Below are 20139 nucleotides of genomic sequence, written 5' to 3'. Positions count from 1 at the left end.
GCAAACACCCTCCGAATATTTATCGCTGTAGATTTTTGGGGCATAAATCCTGTTTGATCCGAATGTACGACGGACAATATTACTTTGGAAAGACGCCTGGCCAAGACCTTCTCAAGTATTTTAACATCTACCAATAATAGCGATATGGGTCGATAAGAGTCCGGCAACTGAGGATCCTTACCTGGTTTCGGTGAAACTACAATTACTGCTTCTTGCATGGAGGCAGGTAAAGGACCTTTTTCAAGGGAATAATTAAATACTTTAAGCAATTCAGGTAGAAGCGTGTCCGCAAATTTCTTATGAATCTCCACAGGGAGAACATCCAACCCCAGCGCTTTATCATTTGCCATAGAACTCGCCGCCTCCTGTAATTCTTCAAGTTGTATAGGGGCATCAGTGCCTCACAATCTTCACGTGACAACTGAGGAAGATCAGCCTCTTGCAAAAAATTCCCTATATCTACATCGGAACACGTTATTTTAGACTCAGCGACGCATAAAACTTTTCCAATATTATAAGAAAATGGCTAGTGTTTTTCCTAAGTATTCCCCCCCCCCCGAGTCTATCAATCCTGTAATGCATGAGGAGCCCTGCTGTGCCTTGGAAATCATTGATAACATATGCCCTGACCTTTCCCCTTCTGCAAAGAACTGCTGTCTATTAAAGACCCGCTTTTTTTCTGATAGCTGGAGCAGATAACACCTAAAGTCTTCCTGTGCAATTCTCAGTTTATTACTATTTTCTATGGAAGGATTAGACATAAATGCTTCCTCCATCACTCGCATACTAGCATGCATTTGTATATCATTTTCCTTAGACTTGGATTTAATCCTACTTATTGATTTTATTAGCAGTCCCTAAGAAAGGCTTTCATAGCCTCCCATACTATGTGTACAGATGCTGTTCCTTCATTGTGTTTAAAATATTCTTGCAACTGTGAAATCATTTCAATATCTCCCATTAGGGTAAGCCAGAATGCATTGAGCCACCAACATTTAGTCCCTGGTCTGCCCTCTCCCATATTTGCCAATTCTACCCTAAACGGAGAGTGGTCAGATACCGACCTGGGCAAGTATTCTGTATTCCCCATATAACAATACATTTTGGCATTTACTAGACCCATATCCCATCTAGAGAGAGTCCTATATGTGGAAGCAGGAATAACATTTATCACTGGGATGTGTCTCTCTCCATACATCCAATAGTCCCACCTCCCTTAACAATTTACCAAAAGAGGTTTTGGCAATACCCCCCACCCCGGTACAGCTCTGCATTTATCCAAGTCTTCATTTATAACTGTATTGAAGTCACCAACTATGAGTGTCGGTAGGTCAGAAAATGCTGCCACAAACTCCAGAACCATCCGAAGAGGAACTACCGTATATGGCGGTGGAATGTATATAGTCGCCAACACTAACTGAACCCCATTAATAGCACAATGTATACAAACAAATCTACCCTCTACATCTATATATTTCTTGAAGCATTCAAACCTAATGTTTTTATGTACTAGTATGCTAACACCACTAGAATATGCGGAGAAGGCCGAGTGCACAGAGTATCCTACCCATGGTTTTTGCAGCATGTGCAATCTTTGTTTAGTCATATGCGTCTCTTGGAGACAACATATCGCTGGTTGATGTCTAGACATATATTGGAAAATACTGTGCCTCTTAGTATCCTCTGCCATTCCCCGCACATTCCAGCTAAGTACATTAACCGACGATGCCATCTATTCTGAGTAACTCATGTATGTACATACATAACATATACATATTCCTCCACACATACCCACTTATGTAGTATAGTTATATGTCGACACAGAATAGATATAACACAGAATCCGGACATTGAGGGAAATGTAGAAATGCTTTTAGACAGGCTAACTTTTAACCTTTTCAACTATTTAAAGGGATTCTGTCACCTCCCCTAACCCAAAATCCGATTTTAAAGCAGCCATGCAGCACAGCTTACCTTGATTAGGCTGTGCTCTTCTATCTTGTAATCCGTCCAGTAGTTTCTGTAAAAAACTACTTTTATGGTTATGCAAATGAGTCCTGAATGTGCCCAGAGGGGCGTTTTGTTCCCCTTAGAGAGCCCAGTACCGCCCCTCTTACAGTGCCCAGCCCGCCTTCCTTGCGACTGTCTAACCGCCCCCAGCCTGCCACAGCCTCTCCTCCCTCTCCTCCCCCTCCCTCACGGCCGAACGAACTCTCGCACAGGCGCAGTACCCACTGAGGGCTGCGCCTGTGCGATCTGCAGGAGACTGAGGGCAGGAGCTTCATCCTCGTCACTGGGCATGCGCCGAGCCCAGTGACGTCCGATGCTCAGTCAGCAGGGAAGAGCGAGCATCGGACGTCACTGCTGGGACCCGCACCTATATCGAGAACGGAACGGGGAGCGCTGTGGCTGGAGGACCCCAGATTTTCCGGGGTCCGTGCACCACCAAGTGCTAATCCCTCCTCTCCCATAGAAGAGCCCATGCTCCTTTTCATTTCTATGGGGCAGACAGCAATAGCCAAGCCAGCACTCGGCTATTTTCGGCTGCCCCATAGAAATGAATGGAGGGCGGCTCCACATGTGCAGTGCGCTCTTCACTTTCCCGCACCTATAAGACAATGGGGGCATATCCTAGCGATACAGCTCTGCATTTATCCAAGTCTTCATTTATAACTGTATTGAAGTCACCAACTATGAGTGTCGGTAGGTCAGAAAATGCTGCCACAAACTCCAGAACCATCCGAAGAGGAACTACCGTATATGGCGGTGGAATGTATATAGTCGCCAACACTAACTGTACCCCATTAATAGCACAATGCTCCTTTTCATTTCTATGGGGCAGACAGCAATAGCCAAGCCAGCACTCGGCTATTTTCGGCTGCCCCATAGAAATGAATGGAGGGCGGCTCCACATGTGCAGTGCGCTCTTCACTTTCCCGCACCTATAAGACAATGGGGGCATATCCTAGCGATATGCCCCCATTGTCTGAGATGAGAAAACCCCTTTAAAGGGAAATGGAGATGAGATTTCAGAATTTCACTTTTTTGGCACACTTTCCATTTTAATCCGTGTTTTCCAGTACCCAAGCAAGGGTTAACAGCCAAACAAAACTCAATATTTATTGCCCTGATTCTGTAGTTTACAGAAACACCCCATATGTAGTTGTAAACTGCTGTACGGGCACACGGCAGGGCGAAGAAGGAAAGGAATGCCATTTGGTTTTTGGAAGGCAGATTTCACTGGGATAATTTTAAGTTGCCATGTCACATTTGAGAACCCCCGATGCACCTCTAGAGTAGAAACTCCCCAAAAATGACCATTTTGGAAACTACAGGATAAGGCTACTTTCACACTAGCGTTCGGGCGGATCCGTTCTGAACGGATCCGCTCATAATAATGCAGACGGAGGCTCCGTTCAGAACGGATCCGTCTGCATTAAAATGGCAAAAAAAAAGCTAAGTGTGAAAATAGCCTCGGACGGATCCGTCCAGACTTTCAATGTAAAGTCAATGGGGGACGGATCCGCTTGAAGATTGAGCCACATTGTGGCATCTTCAAACGGATCCGTCCCCATTGACTTACATTGTAAGTCTGGACGGATCCGCACGCCTCCGCACGGCCAGGCGGACACCCGAACGCTGCAAGCAGCGTTCAGCTGTCCGCCTGTCCGTGCGGAGGCGAGCGGAGCGGAGGCTGAACGCCGCCAGACTGATGCAGTCTGAGCGGATCCGCTCCATTCAGACTGCATCAGGGCTGGACGGCTGCGTTCGGGTCCGCTCGTGAGCCCCTTCAAACGGAGCTCACGAGCGGACCGACGAACGCTAGTGTGAAAGTAGCCTAAGGTGGCAGTTTTGTTGGTACTATTTTAGGGTACTTATGATTTTTGGTTGCTGTATATTACCGTATTTTTCGCCGTATAAGACGCACTTTTTCCCCCCCAAAAGTGGGGGGAAAATAGCAGTGCGTCTTATACGGCGAATGTAGCTTATTTTGCCCAGTTTTCAATGATACACCCGCCGCGATGCCGTGCGGCGGGTGTATCAGCTGTGAGGGAGGAGGGGCTGGGGGCGGCATCTGCATTAATAATGACAGCGGGGCCCGTGCAGTGACTATTCTACTACACGGGCCCCGCTCACTGTATAATCATATCTCTCTAATAGTTAATTGTTCTATGCATGTAATCGCATAATGAGCGCTAATGAGCGCTGTGTATTACCGTACTTAAAACTAGCAGCGCTCGCCGTTCGGAGCAGAGAGGAGGCAGGAGGCAGGCCGGGAGGACGGGCACTTGCAGCGTGAGTCATACGTCACGCGCCTGCACCGCCCACTTATGAATGAAGCAGGCGGCGCAGGCGCGTGACGTATGACTCACGTTGCAAGCGCCCGTCCTCCCGGCCTGCCTCCTGCCTCCTCTCTGCTCCGAACGGCGAGCGCTGCTAGTTTTAAGTACGGTAATACACAGCGCTCATTAGCGCTCATTATGCGATTACATGCATAGAACAATTAACTATTAGAGAGATATGATTATACAGTAAGCGGGGCCCGTGTAGTAGAATAGTCACTGCACGGGCCCCGCTGTCATTAAAGCAGATGCGACCCCCACCCCCTGTATTGAGGGTCATTCACTACAGGGACACTTATGGAGGGGATCTGTGGATGACAGCATAAGATGCTATATATGTGTCATCCACAGATCCCCCCCCATAACTGTCATTCACAGATCCTCATAACAGTGCCATCCAGAGAGGATCCCCCAACAGTGCCATCCAGAGAGGATCCCTCATAAGTGTCACCCACAGATCCCCCATAAGTGTCACCCACAGATCCCCCATAAGTGTCACCCACAGATCCCCCATAAGTGTCACCCACAGATCCCCCATAAGTGTCACCCACAGATCCCCCATAAGTGTCACCCACAGATCCCCCATAAGTGTCACCCACAGATCCCCCATAAGTGTCACCCACAGATCCCCCATAAGTGTCACCCACAGATCCCCCATAAGTGTCACCCACAGATCCCCCATAAGTGTCACCCACAGATCCCCCATAAGTGTCACCCACAGATCCCCCATAAGTGTCACCCACAGATCCCCCATAAGTGTCACCCACAGATCCCCCATAAGTGTCACCCACAGATCCCCCATAAGTGTCACCCACAGATCCCCCATAAGTGTCACCCACAGATCCCCCATAAGTGTCACCCACAGATCCCCCATAAGTGTCACCCACAGATCCCCCATAAGTGTCACCCACAGATCCCCCATAAGTGTCACCCACAGATCCCCCATAAGTGTCACCCACAGATCCCCCATAAGTGCCACCCACAGATCCCCCATAAGTGCCACCCACAGATCCCCCATAAGTGCCACCCACAGATCCCCCATAAGTGCCACCCACAGATCCCCCATAACAGTGCGTCACCCACAGATCCCCCATAACAGTGCCACCCACAGATCCCCCATAACAGTGCGTCACCCACAGACCACAATTAGTTCAAAACCCACCAAAAGTGCACCTTTTTGGTTCAAAATATTTTTTTTCTTATTTTCCTCCTCAAAAACCTAGGTGCGTCTTATAGGCCGGTGCGTCTTATACGGCGAAAAATATGGTACACTTTTTGTGAGACAAAGTAACAAAATACGGACACGACAATACAAAATATGGCAACTTTTTTGGGTTGTTTGTTTTAGTTTTACATAATAAAGCATTTTTGAAAAAAATCGGAAAGCCATAGTTTTTATTTTTTGGGTGACTGTCTGTCTTATGTAGCGGCTTATTTTTTTCGGGATGAGATGACTGGTAGTGTATTAGGGCTTGGTATTACTCTCTTTGTGATGTAAGGTGATCAAAAAATTGCTTTTTTTGCAAATTATATATATTTTTTTTACGGTGTTCACCTGAGGGGTTAGGTCATGTGGTATATTTTATATAGCAGGTTGTTACTTAAAGGGGTTCTGCACTTTCATTTAACTGATCATCTATCCTCTGGATAGATCATTAGCTTCTGATCGGTGGGGTCCGACTCCCGGGACCCCCGCTGATTAGCTGTTTGCGAAGGCAGCGGCGCTACAGCAGCGGCGCAGCCTTCTCACTGTTTACCGCCGGGCCACTGGCTCACTGACGTCACGACTAGTATCAACTATCGTGGGCGGGGCTAAGCTCTGCTCATTCAAATGGAGCTTAGGCGTGCCCACTTAGTTGATACTAGTTGTGACGTCAGTGGGCCAGCAGTAAACAGTGAGAAAGCCGCGGCGCTGCTGGAGCGCCACTGCCTTCTCAAACAGCTGATCGGCGGGGTTCCCGGGTGTCGGACCCCCGCTGATCACAAGCTGATGATCTATCCAGAGGATAGATCATCAGTTAAATGAAAGTGCAGAGCCCCTTTAAGTTTCACACAATGCCAGCATTTTTTAAACAAAAAAAAATAATGTTTTAGTGTCTCCATATTCTGAGAACCATAGTTTTTTATTTGGGCGACTGTCTTAGGCTACTTTCACACTGGCGTTTTGGCTTTCCATGTGTGAGATACGTTCAGGGTTCTCACAAGCGGATCAGTTTTGCCCTAATGCTTTCTGAATGGAAAATGATCCGCTCAGAATGCATCAATTTACAGCGTTTTGGTGTCCGTCTGACGAAACTGAGCCAACCGGATCTGACACACAATGTAAGTCAATAGGGACGGATCCGTTTTCTATGACACAATCTGGCACAATGGAAAACTGATCCGTCCTCCATTGACTTTCAGTAGTGTTCAAGACGGATCCGTCTTGGCTATGTTAAAGATAATACAAACGGATCCGTTCTGAACGGATGCAGACTGTTGTATTATCTGAACGGATCAGTCTGCAGATCCATGATGGATCCGCAGCAAAAGCGAGTGTGAAAGTTAGGTAGGGTCTTATTTTTTTGCGGGATGAGATGAATGGTTTGATTGGTACAATTTTGGGGTATGACTTTTTGAGACAAGGTGACAAAAGAAAATGGCTTTTTTGACACCGTTTTTATGTTTTTTTTTTGTTTTTTTTTGTGTTCACCTGAGGGGTTGTTACGGACGCAGCGATGCCTAATATGTCAACTTTTTTAGTTTTATTTAAGTTTTACACAATAACAGCATTTTTGAACAAAAAATAAATAAATCATGTTTTAGTGTCCCTATATTCTGAGAGCCATATTTTTTTTTTGGGCGATTGTCTTCGCTATGGTCTCATTTTTTTGCAGGATGAGATGAGGGTTTGATTATCATTTTCAATGTAAATTTGTAGAAGTGACAACCACCCTGCAGTCAATCAGTGGTGGCCGAGCTTGCACACTATAGAAAAGAAGCCCCAGCCTATGTGAGCTCCCACAGTCCTGGCCACCAGAGAGACCGGCACTTTTTTTCCCCTGTAGTGTGCAAGCATGACCACTGCTGATAGATTGCAGGGTGCTTGTAACCATGGACACCAGCAATGTATAGTGCAACGGTAAAATGAATCCAGCCAGCAAGGGAAACAATATAGATAATAACAATACATTAGTAAGTGCCTTGTATTAACTGTCTCTACATGATAAATGTCGCTTACTGAAGTGAGACAACCCCTTAAATTGTAAATGTATGTATTTTCTGGTTATTTAGAGCTCTGGATTAAAAAAAATCTGATCTTCAACGGTTACAAAGATAATAGCCATAAAGCCCCTCCATGCTTATCTGTATTTAAAATACAATTGTTCAGTAAAGGTAACATCCAATTGCTCATTCAAATTATATTTGTGTGTGTATTACTAGCCCTAGCTTTACTGTGCAGTCTTGCATACTGGGGATGTAATTTTCATTTTCTATTTGGCTTCTTGTGTTAGTCTTTCAACACATTGATTGCTTCTGCTGCTGTGGTCACCGTGGTAACTCAGATCACTACCTTGTTAAATAGGTGAAGAGATTGACCGGCTTCACGTCTCACAGAGAGTCAATATCAAATGTACACCTAAAGCTTCTACCTTAGAATAAGAAGTGAATCTACTACTCCTGTTTTATGATGTGCTGCCTACAGATTGGAATGCATTTCAGTGTGATAAACTGATTGTGGAGATCCCTTACCCATCATCTTATCAGCCTGTACCCTGCAATATGAATAGGTGGTTGCTCAAACCACCGCTGGGGACAAAGAGGAATTGTCTTTCAGTGCTAAGGATACTTTCACGCTAACGGCAGCCTTCTCCAGCAGGCTGTTTTGGCGGGGGAACAGCCTGCCTGATCTGTGCTGACACTAGTGCACCGTGCCGCCGGAAGTCCGCTCTGGCCCGATTGACTATAATGGGGGCAGGGCGGAGGTCCGTCCGCAGCACGGCAAACATGCCGAGAGGCGGCCGGAATAAAACTATGACTTGTGAATGGGGCCGGAGCGGACTTCCGTAGGCACAGTGCACTAGCGGCAGCATGGATCCGGAAGGCTGTTCCCCTGCGGTAACAGCCTGCTGGAAAAGGCTGCCGCTAGTGTGAAAGTAGCCTTAGTTGTTTCTCCTTTTACTTAATTTTTATTCTTTCATTTGTAACCTCAGCATCTCTTATAGTTAAAGGGGTTATCCAAGAATTTGGTATTTATGGCCTATCCTCAGGCTATGATCAACGAGGGTCTCACACTGGGGAACCCTGACGATTAGCTGTATTAAGTCCCAGTGGTTTGGTCAAGATGGTAAGGGACGTAAAGGGACTGTTCTGGAAGTGGCACCATTGACCCCCTACCCCTTTCCCCCCCGATCAGTTTTTTTAAGAAGAGGCTTGCCATTGAAGTGAATGGAACTTGATTACATTGCACCGCCAAGACTTCCAAGACGGTGAAGACGAGGATGCACTCGCGTGAGCGCCACCTCCTCATATAACAACTGATCGATGGGGGCACTGGTAGTAGGACCACCACCAATCAGATATTGATGACCTATCTTCCAGATATGATGTCTGGCAGTTTAAGTACACAGTACAGGACCGCATAGCTTTCTTATCTTGAATTTAGATATTTGCATCTAGGTCTAGGACTTCAGAATATGATAGCTTTAGCATGTGAAATTACTCTAAAGTGATGCAGTGACAGCTCTCCTATTTGCAGAAAAAGTCCTCATTAGCCTTAGATGTGCTTGGTAATATTACATAACAAGATCTTGGTTGGAGGATCAGCGTTATTTAAGATAAACACAGGGTTCTCTCAATGTGGTTGTGTATTTATCCTGCTGATGGAAAAGTGCAGCAAGATGTAATCTTGAATATTATTGTGCCAGTTTGTTGTGGTTTGATTTCTGTTACTATGGGATTTCAGACCTTTTGTTATTTCTTCTTGAATAAATTGAATACTCTGTGCTAACTGAATTAGGGTGTTTGCTTTCAGAACCTGCAGCAAAGCCTTTGTCAGGCAGTTAATGGTAGAGTAATTCATAAAAACTGTTTCAGCCTCTGTTGATGCATAATATATAGTATAATCTGAGAATGTGGCACCAATACTTATAAAGTGTTATTTTTTCATTTACATGGAGGGAGATTGATCAAATCTGGTGCAAAGGAAAACTGCCTTAGTTACCCAAAGCAACCAATACTTTCTTTTTCCCAAGGAGCTCTGAAAAATGAAATGCTCAATCTGATTGGTTGCTATGCGCAACTAAACCAGTTTTCCTCTGCACCAGTTTTGATAACTGGACTCCATGGGGGGGGGGGGGGGGGGAGAGATTTATTTTCCCCTTTTTATACTCTTGCTTAATTATATGTTTTAGACCCCAAGATTGCTACAGAGTCGGACACTGAAATCTCTACTGACTGGGAAATCAAGACAATCACAAGTGCTTTGAAGACTTATTTGAGGTATGTTCATGTTCTTGTACTTCTCTTGTTAGTGTTTCCCGTTTTTAACAAAAGGAACATTATAGTAATACAGCAGCGTCAGTGGTGTAATGTTAGTTTTCTGAACGCTTGCCATTAGTAATGCATAAGCATTGTACTTATAGGCATTCTATAGATTTTTCTTTTTAGAAAATCCCATAGTTTATGTACCTGTGGATGAAAGCTAGTTTCCTTAGTGATTAGGCAGTTGGGGTGTGTCCAGTGTCTATACAGATCTTCATTGTAAACTGCTAGCAATTCATTCATAACTTCAAGTAGGTATAATAGATGAATGGCAAATGTAGAGTCGTACAAATGGAGGCTTTAGAATTGTTCATACAATGGGAATGCACTTTGTGAGAGGTTACAGCTCCTCTTTAAAGGGTGAAAATGTATATTTCCCTTATGCCCATGACAGCACCCTTGAGAGACCACCTCTTATCCATGACAGGAAACGGGAACTTTCGTGGAGAGCTTCTTAAGGAGGGACCCGGCATCTATCCACCAGTTCCTGTTTCCTGTCCTATGGATAGAACGCTTCTTGGGGAGCTTTGGAATGGCTGCAGGGCCCCACCGGTAGTTTTCTATTTAGCCATAGGGGTTACCTGGTACAGCATAAGCCTCCTCTGGGAGCCGCCTGAAGCCTGGACTAACACCCCTCCCGGTCCTGGCTTCTGCTGTATCACCCTCTCCTGACAGTTCCGGCAGTACCGAGAGGTACCGCTGTCACGTTGGATCTTCCGAACTGTGTTTGGGAGGCCCGGAGCCTGTTCTCCTCTTTTGCAGCACTCCGGAGCAGTTACAGAGTGGAGGATTATGCAGAGCTTTCTGGGCGGGCGCACCAGAAGTGACGCGGGCATGACTTCCGGTAGCTGGAACACATGGCGTCCCGGAAGTCAGCGCTGCAGGCTGCACAGCTGAGGGTGATGAGGGCCGAACCTGGAGTTATATAAACTCTGATCAGTGCGCAGGTGGAGGTGTGCCAGCCAGCCAGCAAGCCAGAGGACGTCTGGAGATTTATTTTATGGAAGACCCTCCATCCTTGGCCGTTGCCATGGAAGAAGAGGGTGGCCAGCGCACTGAGATCCAGGACCATGATTCCAGATCGGTATTCCTGATGGGGTAAGGGGGCTAATCCCCAAACTTTTTTATATTTTATACTAAGAGGGCCTTTTTTTCCTGTTATCCCCAGAATATAAAAAAAAAGCCCCAGGAAAGCCATCACTAAAACACGCGGGAAGGAATGTGCTACCTGTAAAAAGAAGTTAACCCCTTCCTGGCCTAAACTGCTCTGTCAGCGTTGTATTGATAAAATGCTAGAAGAGGAATCTCCTTCCTTCATGCAAAACATCAAGAGTATGGTGAAGTCAGAGATAGCGGATTCTTTAAAAGAGTTAAAAGAAACCTCCTTCCATCTACCCCCCCCACAGAGTCGTTCCAGTCGCTTTTCAGACTCAGAGTCTTCTGAGGCGGAAGCAGAACAGGGGGACATCAGAGATTCCTGGGAATCGTCATCTGAGGAGGAGTTAGCGGGTAAACCGTTTTTTTCTCACGAAGATACAGACTCCTTACTTAAAGCCATTAGGGCGACAATGAAGGTGGAGGAATCCAAAGAGCAGAGGTCTGTTCAACAAATCATGTTTGGTGATTTGGATTACAAGAGATCCAGAGTTTTCCCAATTAACGAGAATATAAAACTCTTAATACAAAAAGAATGGAGAAAACCAGACAACTTTTTTGTCCCGAAAAACGTTAAACTTAAATATCCATTTGATGAAGGGGAATGTTCTAGTTGGGATAGACCACCAAAAATAGATGCCCCAGTAGCCAAGATGTCAAAAAAAAAATCAGTGTTGGGAAGCTTCCACCCAGGCATTTAAACCCAACATTGCAGCTACTTCCACAGCGAGGTCCCTTAAAATATGGCTGCAAGACCTGGAGACACATATAGAGAATAAAACCCCAAGGGAACAGCTGATAGAGGTTTTTCCCACAATCCTAAAAGCCGTGGATTTTATCTCTGATGCATCCACCGATGCCCTAAAACTAAGTGCCAGGTCCGCAGCTTTAGCTAACTCCGCTAGAAGAGCGGTTTGGTTAAAAGGATGGTCAGGAGACACATGGTCAAAGAACAAACTATGCGCTATCCCATGCCAAGGCTATTTTTTATTTAGGTCTGTCCTGGACAACCTGTTAGAAAAACCCGCGGATGACAAAAAAGGGTTCCCCTCCAGCAGGCCCACAAATAGCTGCCAGTTTTTTTGTAAAAACTAAAAGAATATTTTCCGAGATAAGAGACAGAAATTCTGGAGGGATAACAGAAATAAGAAATAAAATGGTCTCCTTTTTAGCTCCCAGTCCACTAACCGTCCCAAGCCTGCACAGCAATGACTGAGCCAGTCCGGTAGGAGGAAGATTATCCCCTTTTCTTCAAGCTTGGAAATCTATTTCCGCAAGTCCTTGGATTCTAGGTATAATGAGAGAGGGATTTCTTCTAGAATTTGCTTCCTCCCCACCGGAAAGATTCAAAATCGCGAAACTCGACGGCAACTCTACAAGAAACGAGGCATTAAGGCAAGAAGTGTTTTCTCTGTTGTCCAAAGAAGTCCTGGTAGAAGTTCCCGAATCGGAAAGAGGGAAGGGGTTTTATTCCTCCCTTTTTCCGGTTCCGAAACCAGATGGAACCCTCAGGATGATAATAAATCTAAAACAGTTAAACCAGGTTCTGACATACAAGAAGTTCCGAATGGAATCGATCCAATCCACAATAAAACAACTTTTCCCAAATTGTGTGATGGCAACACTCGACAGAAAAGATGCGTATTATCACATCCCGATCCATTCAGACTCCCAGAAGTTCATGAGGTTAGCAATTCTCATGGACAGAGAAATCCGCCATTATCAATACAGAGCGCTTCCTTTCAGGGTATCACAGGCACCCAGGCTATTCACCAAATTAATGGCGGAAGTAACGGCTCATATCAGAGAAAAAGATATCCTAGCAATTCCCTACCTAGACGATATTTTGGTAGTAGTGGAGTAGAAAACATCCTATCCTCCCACCTTTCAAGAATAATCAAAATATTAGGGAAACTAGGGTGGCGGTTAAATTGGGAAAAATCAAGCCTAACCCCATCAAGAAACTGTGTATTCCTGGGACTAATTTTAGACTCGGTAAACAAACGCTGCCTGCTGCCCCAGAAGAAAATTTCCAAAATTTTAGAAGATGTACAATCTTTGATTACATCAAGACACAGAACAATAAGGCAGGGGATGGCGGTGTTGGGCAGGATGACGTCCACAATCCTGGCAGTAAAATGGGCATTACTACATTCGCGGAAATTCCAATGGCAAATTCTGAAGGAGTGGCAGGGGCCCCTATCCCCCTTGGAGGCCCAACTGCATCTTCCGTCCCTTGTCATCCAGTCCCTGCAGTGGTGGTTAGATTCGTCAAACCTCTCTCAAGGTCTCATATGGGATATGCAGGAACAAATCTAATTTGCAACAGATGCCAGTCCCACGGGTTGGGGTGCCTACTGCCGAATAGATCGTCCCTTCAGTCAGCTTCATAAAAGCAGTGCACCTAAAAGGAACAGAGAACAGAAAGGCGGACTTTCTAAGCCTACATCAAGGAGAATGGTGTTTGAATCGGGCAGTATTCATTCAGATAACACATCTCTGGGGCAAACCCTTGATAGACATCTTCGCAAACAGAGAAAATCGCAAATGTCATCTGTTCTTTTCTCTAAATCTAGAGGATTCGCCCACAGGCATAGACGCCTTCTCCCAAGACTGGCCAGACAACCTTCTATACGCCTTCCCACCAATAAGGCTTATTCCGAGGGTCCTGCAGAAACTGAGGCGGCACAGGACGAGACTAATCCTGATCGCCCCCTTCTGGCCCAGAAGACCATGGTCCTCCTGGCTGCGCAAACTCTCAATAACGGAACCATGGATTCTGCCAGACACACAGGACTTGCTACATCAGGGACCAGTGTGCCATCCGGAAGTAAACAACCTACACCTTGCTGCCTGGTATCTGAGAGGGCCATACTAGAAAATAAAGGCCTGTCCAAAGATGTGATCAATACTCTCCTGTTGTGTAGAAAGGACACTACTTCGTCCATTTACTTAAGGGTGTGGAAGATTTTTTTAAAATTTGCTGGTGTCCCAATAGACCCTTTGGATCCCCCTCCAATGCCTATGGTTCTTGATTTTTTTTTTTTTTTTTTTTTTTTTTTTTTACAGAGCGGTCTAGACAAAAAACTAAGAATCAGTACTCTTAAGGTTCACGTGTCAGCCCTTAGTGAATATTTCGACTTCCCCTTAGCCAATCATGCCTGGGTAAGAAGATTTTTTAGAGCAGTCAATCGTACTAGGCAAATACCCAGAACATCTACTCCTCCATGGGACCTTAACCTTGTTTTATCCAGTATGATGGAGCCACCGTTTGAGCCTCTGCTGGACTTGCCAGCAAAAATATTATCTTTCAAAACTTCCTTTCTGGTGGCTATTACATCGGCCAGACGAGTAAGCGAAATATCTGCCCTTTCCACTCTACCTCCCTACACTACGATCTTGGATGACAGGGTAATTCTCAAACCAGACCCTTCATTTCTTCCCAAAGTCGTCTCCTTTTTCATAGATTTCAAGACAGTCCTACCCTACTTATGCCAAAAGCCAAATAATGAGAAAGAAATAAAATTGCACTGTTTAGATGTCAGGAGATGCCTCCTAAAATATTTGGACCTAACCGAACCTTGGAGAAAGTCTTCTAGGCTCTTTGTGCAGTACGCTGGGAAGAATAAAGGTGATAAGGTTACTCCCAGAACTCTTTCTAGGTGGATTGTGGCAGCTATTTCTTTGGCCTATTCCTTAGTAGGACAACCCTGTCCTTTGGGGCACATTCAACTAGGTCTGTCTCCACTTCCTGGGCTGAAAAAGCCGAATCTTCCTTAGAACAAATTTGTAGGGTTGCTACTTGGAAATCACCTACTACCTTTTTCTGTCATTACAAACTGGATCTAGGTGGCAAGGATCAGTTATCTTTTGGAAGAAAAGTCTTGCAGGCTGTCATCCCTCCCTAAAGTCTAGTTTTCTATTCTAGTTATCTCTCAATAAAGAGAGAGAGAGAGAGAGAGAGAGAGAGAGAGAAAGTTGTTGGATTTTTGTATGAATTAAAGGACAAGTTTCTCGCAAATAACTGGTGGATAAATGCCGGGTCCCTCCTTAAGAAGCTCTCCACGAAAGTTCCTGTTTCCTGTCCTGGATAAGAGGCGGTCTCTCAAGGGTGCTGTCATGGGGTCATAGAAAAGTGATTACCGGTGAGTGTAATCTTGTATTTCTGGCTGCACTACTTCTCATACACTTTTACAAATTTCCAGGGAGGAACTGAGCTATTTTTTTGTTGGTTTTAAATATATATACAGTACACACCTAAAGTTTGGACACACCTTCTCATTCAAAGAGTTTTCTTTATTTTCATGACTATGAAAATTGTAGATTCACACTGAAGGCATCAAAACTATGAATTAACACATGTGGAATTATATATATAACAAAAAAGCGTGAAACTGAAAATATGTCATATTCTAGGTTCTTCAAAGTAGACACCTTTTTGCTTTGATTACTGCTTTGCACACTCTTGGCATTCTCTTGATGAGCTTCAAGAGGTAGTCACCTGAAATGGTTTTCACTTCACAGGTGTGCCCTGTCAGGTTTAATGAGTGGGATTTCTTGCCTTATAAATGGGGTTGGGACCATCAGTTGCCTTGTGGAGAAGTCGGGTGGATACACAGCTGATAGTCCTACTGAATAGACTGTTAGCTGTTTTTTACTTGCTATAATACAAATTCTAAGTAAAGAAAAACGAGTGGCAATCATTACTTTAAGAAATGAAGGTCAGTCAGTCCGAAAAACTGGGAAAACTTTGAAAGTGTCCCCAAGTGCAGTCATAAAAACTATCAAGTGCTACAAAGAAACTGGCTCGCATGCGGACCGCCCCAGGAAAGGAAGACCAAGAGTCACCTCTGCTGCGGAGGATAAGTTCATCCGAGTAACCAGCCTCAGAAATCGCAGGTTAACAGCAGCTCAGATTAGAGACCAGGTCAATGCCACACAGAGTTCTAGCAGCAGACACATCTCTAGAGCAACTGTTAAGAGGAGACTGTGTAAATCAGGCCTTCATGGTAGAATATCTGCTAGGAAACCACTGCTAAGGACAGGCAACAAGCAGAAGAGACTTGTTTGGGCTAAAGAACACAAGGAATGGACATTAGACCAGTGGAAATCTGTGCTTTAGTCTTATGAGTCCAAATTTAAGATCTTTGGTTCCAACCACCGTGTCATTGTGCGACACAGAAAAGGTGAACGGATGGACTCTACATGCCTGGTTCCCACTGTGAAGCATGGAGGATGAGGTGTGATGGTGTAGGGGTGCTTTGCTTTGCTGGTGACACTGTTGGGGATTTATTCAAAATTGAAGGCATACTGAACCAGCATGGCTACCACAGCATCTTGCAGCGGCATGCTATTCCATCCAGTTTGCGTTTAGTTGGAGAGTAAGGGCTATTTGACCATGAAGGAGAGTGATGGGGTTCTGTGCTAGATGACCTGGCCTCCACAGTCACCGGACCTGAACCCAATCGAGATGGTTTGTGGTGAGCTGGACCGCAGAGTGAAGGCAAAAGGGCCAACAAGTGCTAAGTATCTGTGGGAACTCCTTCAAGACTGTTGGAAGACCATTTCAGGTGACTACCTCTTGAAGCTCATCAAGAGAATGCCAAGGGTGTGCAAAGCAGTAATCAAAGCAAAAGGTGGCTACTTTGAAGAACCTAGAATATGACATATTTTCAGTTGTTTCACAATTTTTTGTTATGTATATAATTCCACATGTGTTAATTAATAGTTTTGATGCCTTCAGTGTGAATCTACAATTTTCATAGTCATGAAAATAAAGAAAAGGCTTTTAATGAGAAGGTGTGTCCAAACTTTTGGTCTGTACTGTACAGTTAGGTCCATACTGTATATATTTGGACAGAGACACCATTCTTCTAATTTTTGTTCTGTACATTACCAGAATGGATTTTGAACAAAACAATTCGGATGCAGTTGAAGTTCAGACTTTCAGCTTTAATTCAGTGGGTTGAACAAAATGATTGAATAAAAAATGTGAGGAGCAAAATAATTTTTTAAACATAATCCCTTCATTTGAGGGGCTCAAAAGTAATTGGACAAATTAAATAATTGTACATAAAAAGTTAATTTCTAATACTTGGTTAAAAACCCTTTGTTGGCAATGACTTCCTGAAGTCTTGAACTCATGGACATCACCAGACGCTGTGTTTCCTCCTTTTTATTGCTCTGCCAGGCCTTTACTGCAGCAGTTTTCAGTTGCTGTCTGTTTGTGGGCCTTTCTGTCTGAAGTTTGGTCTGTAACAAGTGAAATGCGTGCGCTATTGGGTTCAGATCAGATGACTGACTTGGCCATTCAAGAATATTCCACTTCTTTGCATTAATAAACTCCTGGGTTGCTTTGGCTTTATGTTTTGGGTCATTGTCCATCTGTATTATGAAACTCCGACCAAGCAGTTTGGCTGGATTTTAGCACACAGTATGTCTCTGAAAACACCAGAATTAATCTGGCTACGTCTGTCCTGTATCACATCATCAATAAACACTAGGGACCCAGTGCCACTGGCAGCCATGCATGCCCAAGCCATCATACTGCCTCCACTGTGTTTTTACAGATGATGTGGTATGCTTTGGACCATGAGCTGTACCATGCCTTCGCCATACTTTTTCCTTTCCATCATTCTGGTAGAGGTTGTTCTCGTTGTGCTGTTTTTTTAGATTTTTTTTTCTTTTTTTTTCTTAACCAAGTCCAATCTACCCTTCATATTCTGGAGGCTTACGAGTGGCTTGCACTGTGCAGTAAACCCTTTGTATTTACTTTTTTGCAGTCTTCTCCTTATGGTAGATTTGGGTATTGATACGCCTATATCCTGGAGAGTGTTGGTCACTTGGTTGGCTGTTGTGAAGGGGTTTCTCTTCGCCATGGTAATTATTCTGCAATCATCCACCACTGTTGTCTTCCGTGGGCGTCCAGTTCTTTTTGCATTGTTGAGGTCACTAGTGCTTTCTTTCTTTCTCAGGATGTACCAAACTGTAGATTTTGCAACGCCTAATAGTGTAGCAATTTCTCGGATTTTTTCTTCTTCTGTTTTTGCAGATGAAGGATGGCGTGTTTCACCTGTATGGAGACCACCTTTGACCACATGTTTCCTTCTCAGCAAAATCTTCAAAATGCAAGCACCACACCTTAAATCAACTGCAGGCCTTTTATGTGTTTCATTGAGAATGAAATACTGAAGAAATTGCCCACACCTGCACCTTTTGAGTCAATTGTCCAATTATTTTAGGTCCCTTTAAAAACAGGGTGCCACATGTAAAGAAGCTTAAACTCCTTAACCCTGCAACCAATTTTAATTTGGATATCCTCAAATGAAAGCTCAAACTCTGGACTTTATGTCCATGTCCATTACAGAAGTATAACTTGAATATTTTTAGTAAGCTAGTAGAAAAAAAAATGTCTGTCAGTGTCCAAATATATATATGGATCTAACTATATGTGCACTTTAAAAGTTAACTTTCTATAGGTGATGCTTGTCATGTAAAGTATGTTTTTCTGTTGCAGGATGCTTCCAGGCCCCCTCATGACATACCAGTTTCAAAGAAGCTTCATCAAAGCTGCTAGTAAGTTTACAATTTAAGAAGCTCTGTCATACATATTGGCAGCATTGCTGTCCGCGTTCCTCTCGTATAGTCTCATTAATCTTGAGTTTTCACAAGGACACTAATTAAACCACACATTGCTTTGAGTCTCTTCCTCCCTAAACAAAGTGCAGACCAATGTATAGTTGCTCTTTTTACTAGGAGATCCCCACAGATCTCAAAAAGCAGATGTGGCTTATGCAAGCCCCACCCTAAAGTCTGTGATTTGCAGTAGTTTTGGACCATTTTGAGGGTATTCCCGTGTGGCGGGGCTTAAATGTCCTGATTTTTATTTTCTCAATGCTGGTTAGGGTTTAATTTGTCTAAACTGGCTGGCCAAATAGCCTTTAGTATTAGATCTCCACGTGCCTATAAAGGATGCTCTGTTTTTTTATAAATATTGCTGAAATAGAATACAGGTTAAAATCATAGGAAAAATCTGTTGTATTAGACTTTTTTTTTCTTTTTGACATGTAAAACGGTTTCTATATTGTATTCATAGTTTTTTATGTCTCTGAAAATGTATCAAAAATAAATATTTTAGCAGCATTTAGTAGGTCCCATGTGTTGGATGCCAATACCTGGTTGGATTGCTAAACCTATACGGTTAGCGCTATTCTTCCTTCCGACAGCTAATTATATTATTATTTTTTAAATCCTCATTGAAGAACTGGAAAGCCAGGAGAGTCGAGTGAAAGAAATCCATTGTCTGATCCACCGGTTGCCAGTGAAGAATCGACAAATGTTAAACATGTTAATGAAGCACTTGGCAAAGTAAGTTGATGGTGTGTTGATAACCCTTGTAGTTTGTGAATATCTAAATTGGTAAATTTTTTCCACATTTCTACGTCTCCTTTGTCTTTGCAACTGGTCTAGTGCTGATGCTACATAAGTTCAATTCGAGTGCTTCAGGGCGATCTTTCCAGATCCCCAGTCCAAGTCCTGACTGGCCTCACTAGGGACAGAAGGTCTATGGACAAGGTGTTAACTTGCAAAGCTGAATATCTGCCACTTTCAACTTGGAAGTCAAATAATAATTCTTGCACTTTTTCCATTTTTAAACAAAATGTGTATTTCAATGAGACTGTATTTTATATGCTAATCGGGACTATTGTAGGATTGTTGCGAAAATGATTGGCTGGCATGTTTTGAAGGGATATAGTCAACATACTATGTGAAGTTGTACAGAAAAATCTTTTTTCCAATTATGTGGGCTCAATTTGGTTGTCCTGCTGTGAATCTATCTCGCTGGTAAACAGTTACATAGTTTATCAAGCTGAATCAAGACAGAGGTCCATCAAGTCTCTACAGACTTTTTGGCATTATATTTTGGTAGGTGTAATATTTGGGGCTGTTTTTTCATATAACACATTTGACAGTGACAAGTTTTCTTTCCTTTGCAAAGAGCACTTGGAATGACATGCAGAGAATATGCTAGCAGCCCTAATGCCTACAAGTTTGCCGCTGGTTCTTGCAGCTAAATGATTTTTAGCTCTTCCCCATTGTGGTAATTGATTAGCATTGT

At 43.9% G+C, this 20139-nt stretch overlaps 1 protein-coding gene across 1 annotated transcript in view; it reads left to right on the top strand.

Moving 5' to 3' along the window:
- ARHGAP26 (Rho GTPase activating protein 26) overlaps positions 1 to 20139 on the top strand; it is a 380080-nt gene that overhangs the window by 115702 nt on the left and 244239 nt on the right. The window contains exons 14-16 of the mRNA XM_044277261.1: positions 9737 to 9824; positions 18538 to 18596; positions 19283 to 19388. Coding sequence (XP_044133196.1) covers positions 9737 to 9824; positions 18538 to 18596; positions 19283 to 19388 — 253 coding nt within the window. The remainder of the gene's footprint in view (positions 1 to 9736; positions 9825 to 18537; positions 18597 to 19282; positions 19389 to 20139) is intronic.

Source organism: Bufo gargarizans, chromosome 2 (assembly GCF_014858855.1).
Source record: "Bufo gargarizans isolate SCDJY-AF-19 chromosome 2, ASM1485885v1, whole genome shotgun sequence".
In the NCBI taxonomy this organism is placed as follows: domain Eukaryota; kingdom Metazoa; phylum Chordata; class Amphibia; order Anura; family Bufonidae; genus Bufo; species Bufo gargarizans.
Note: the sequence above shows the minus strand (reverse complement) of the source record. Positions and strands in the feature narration are given on the sequence as shown.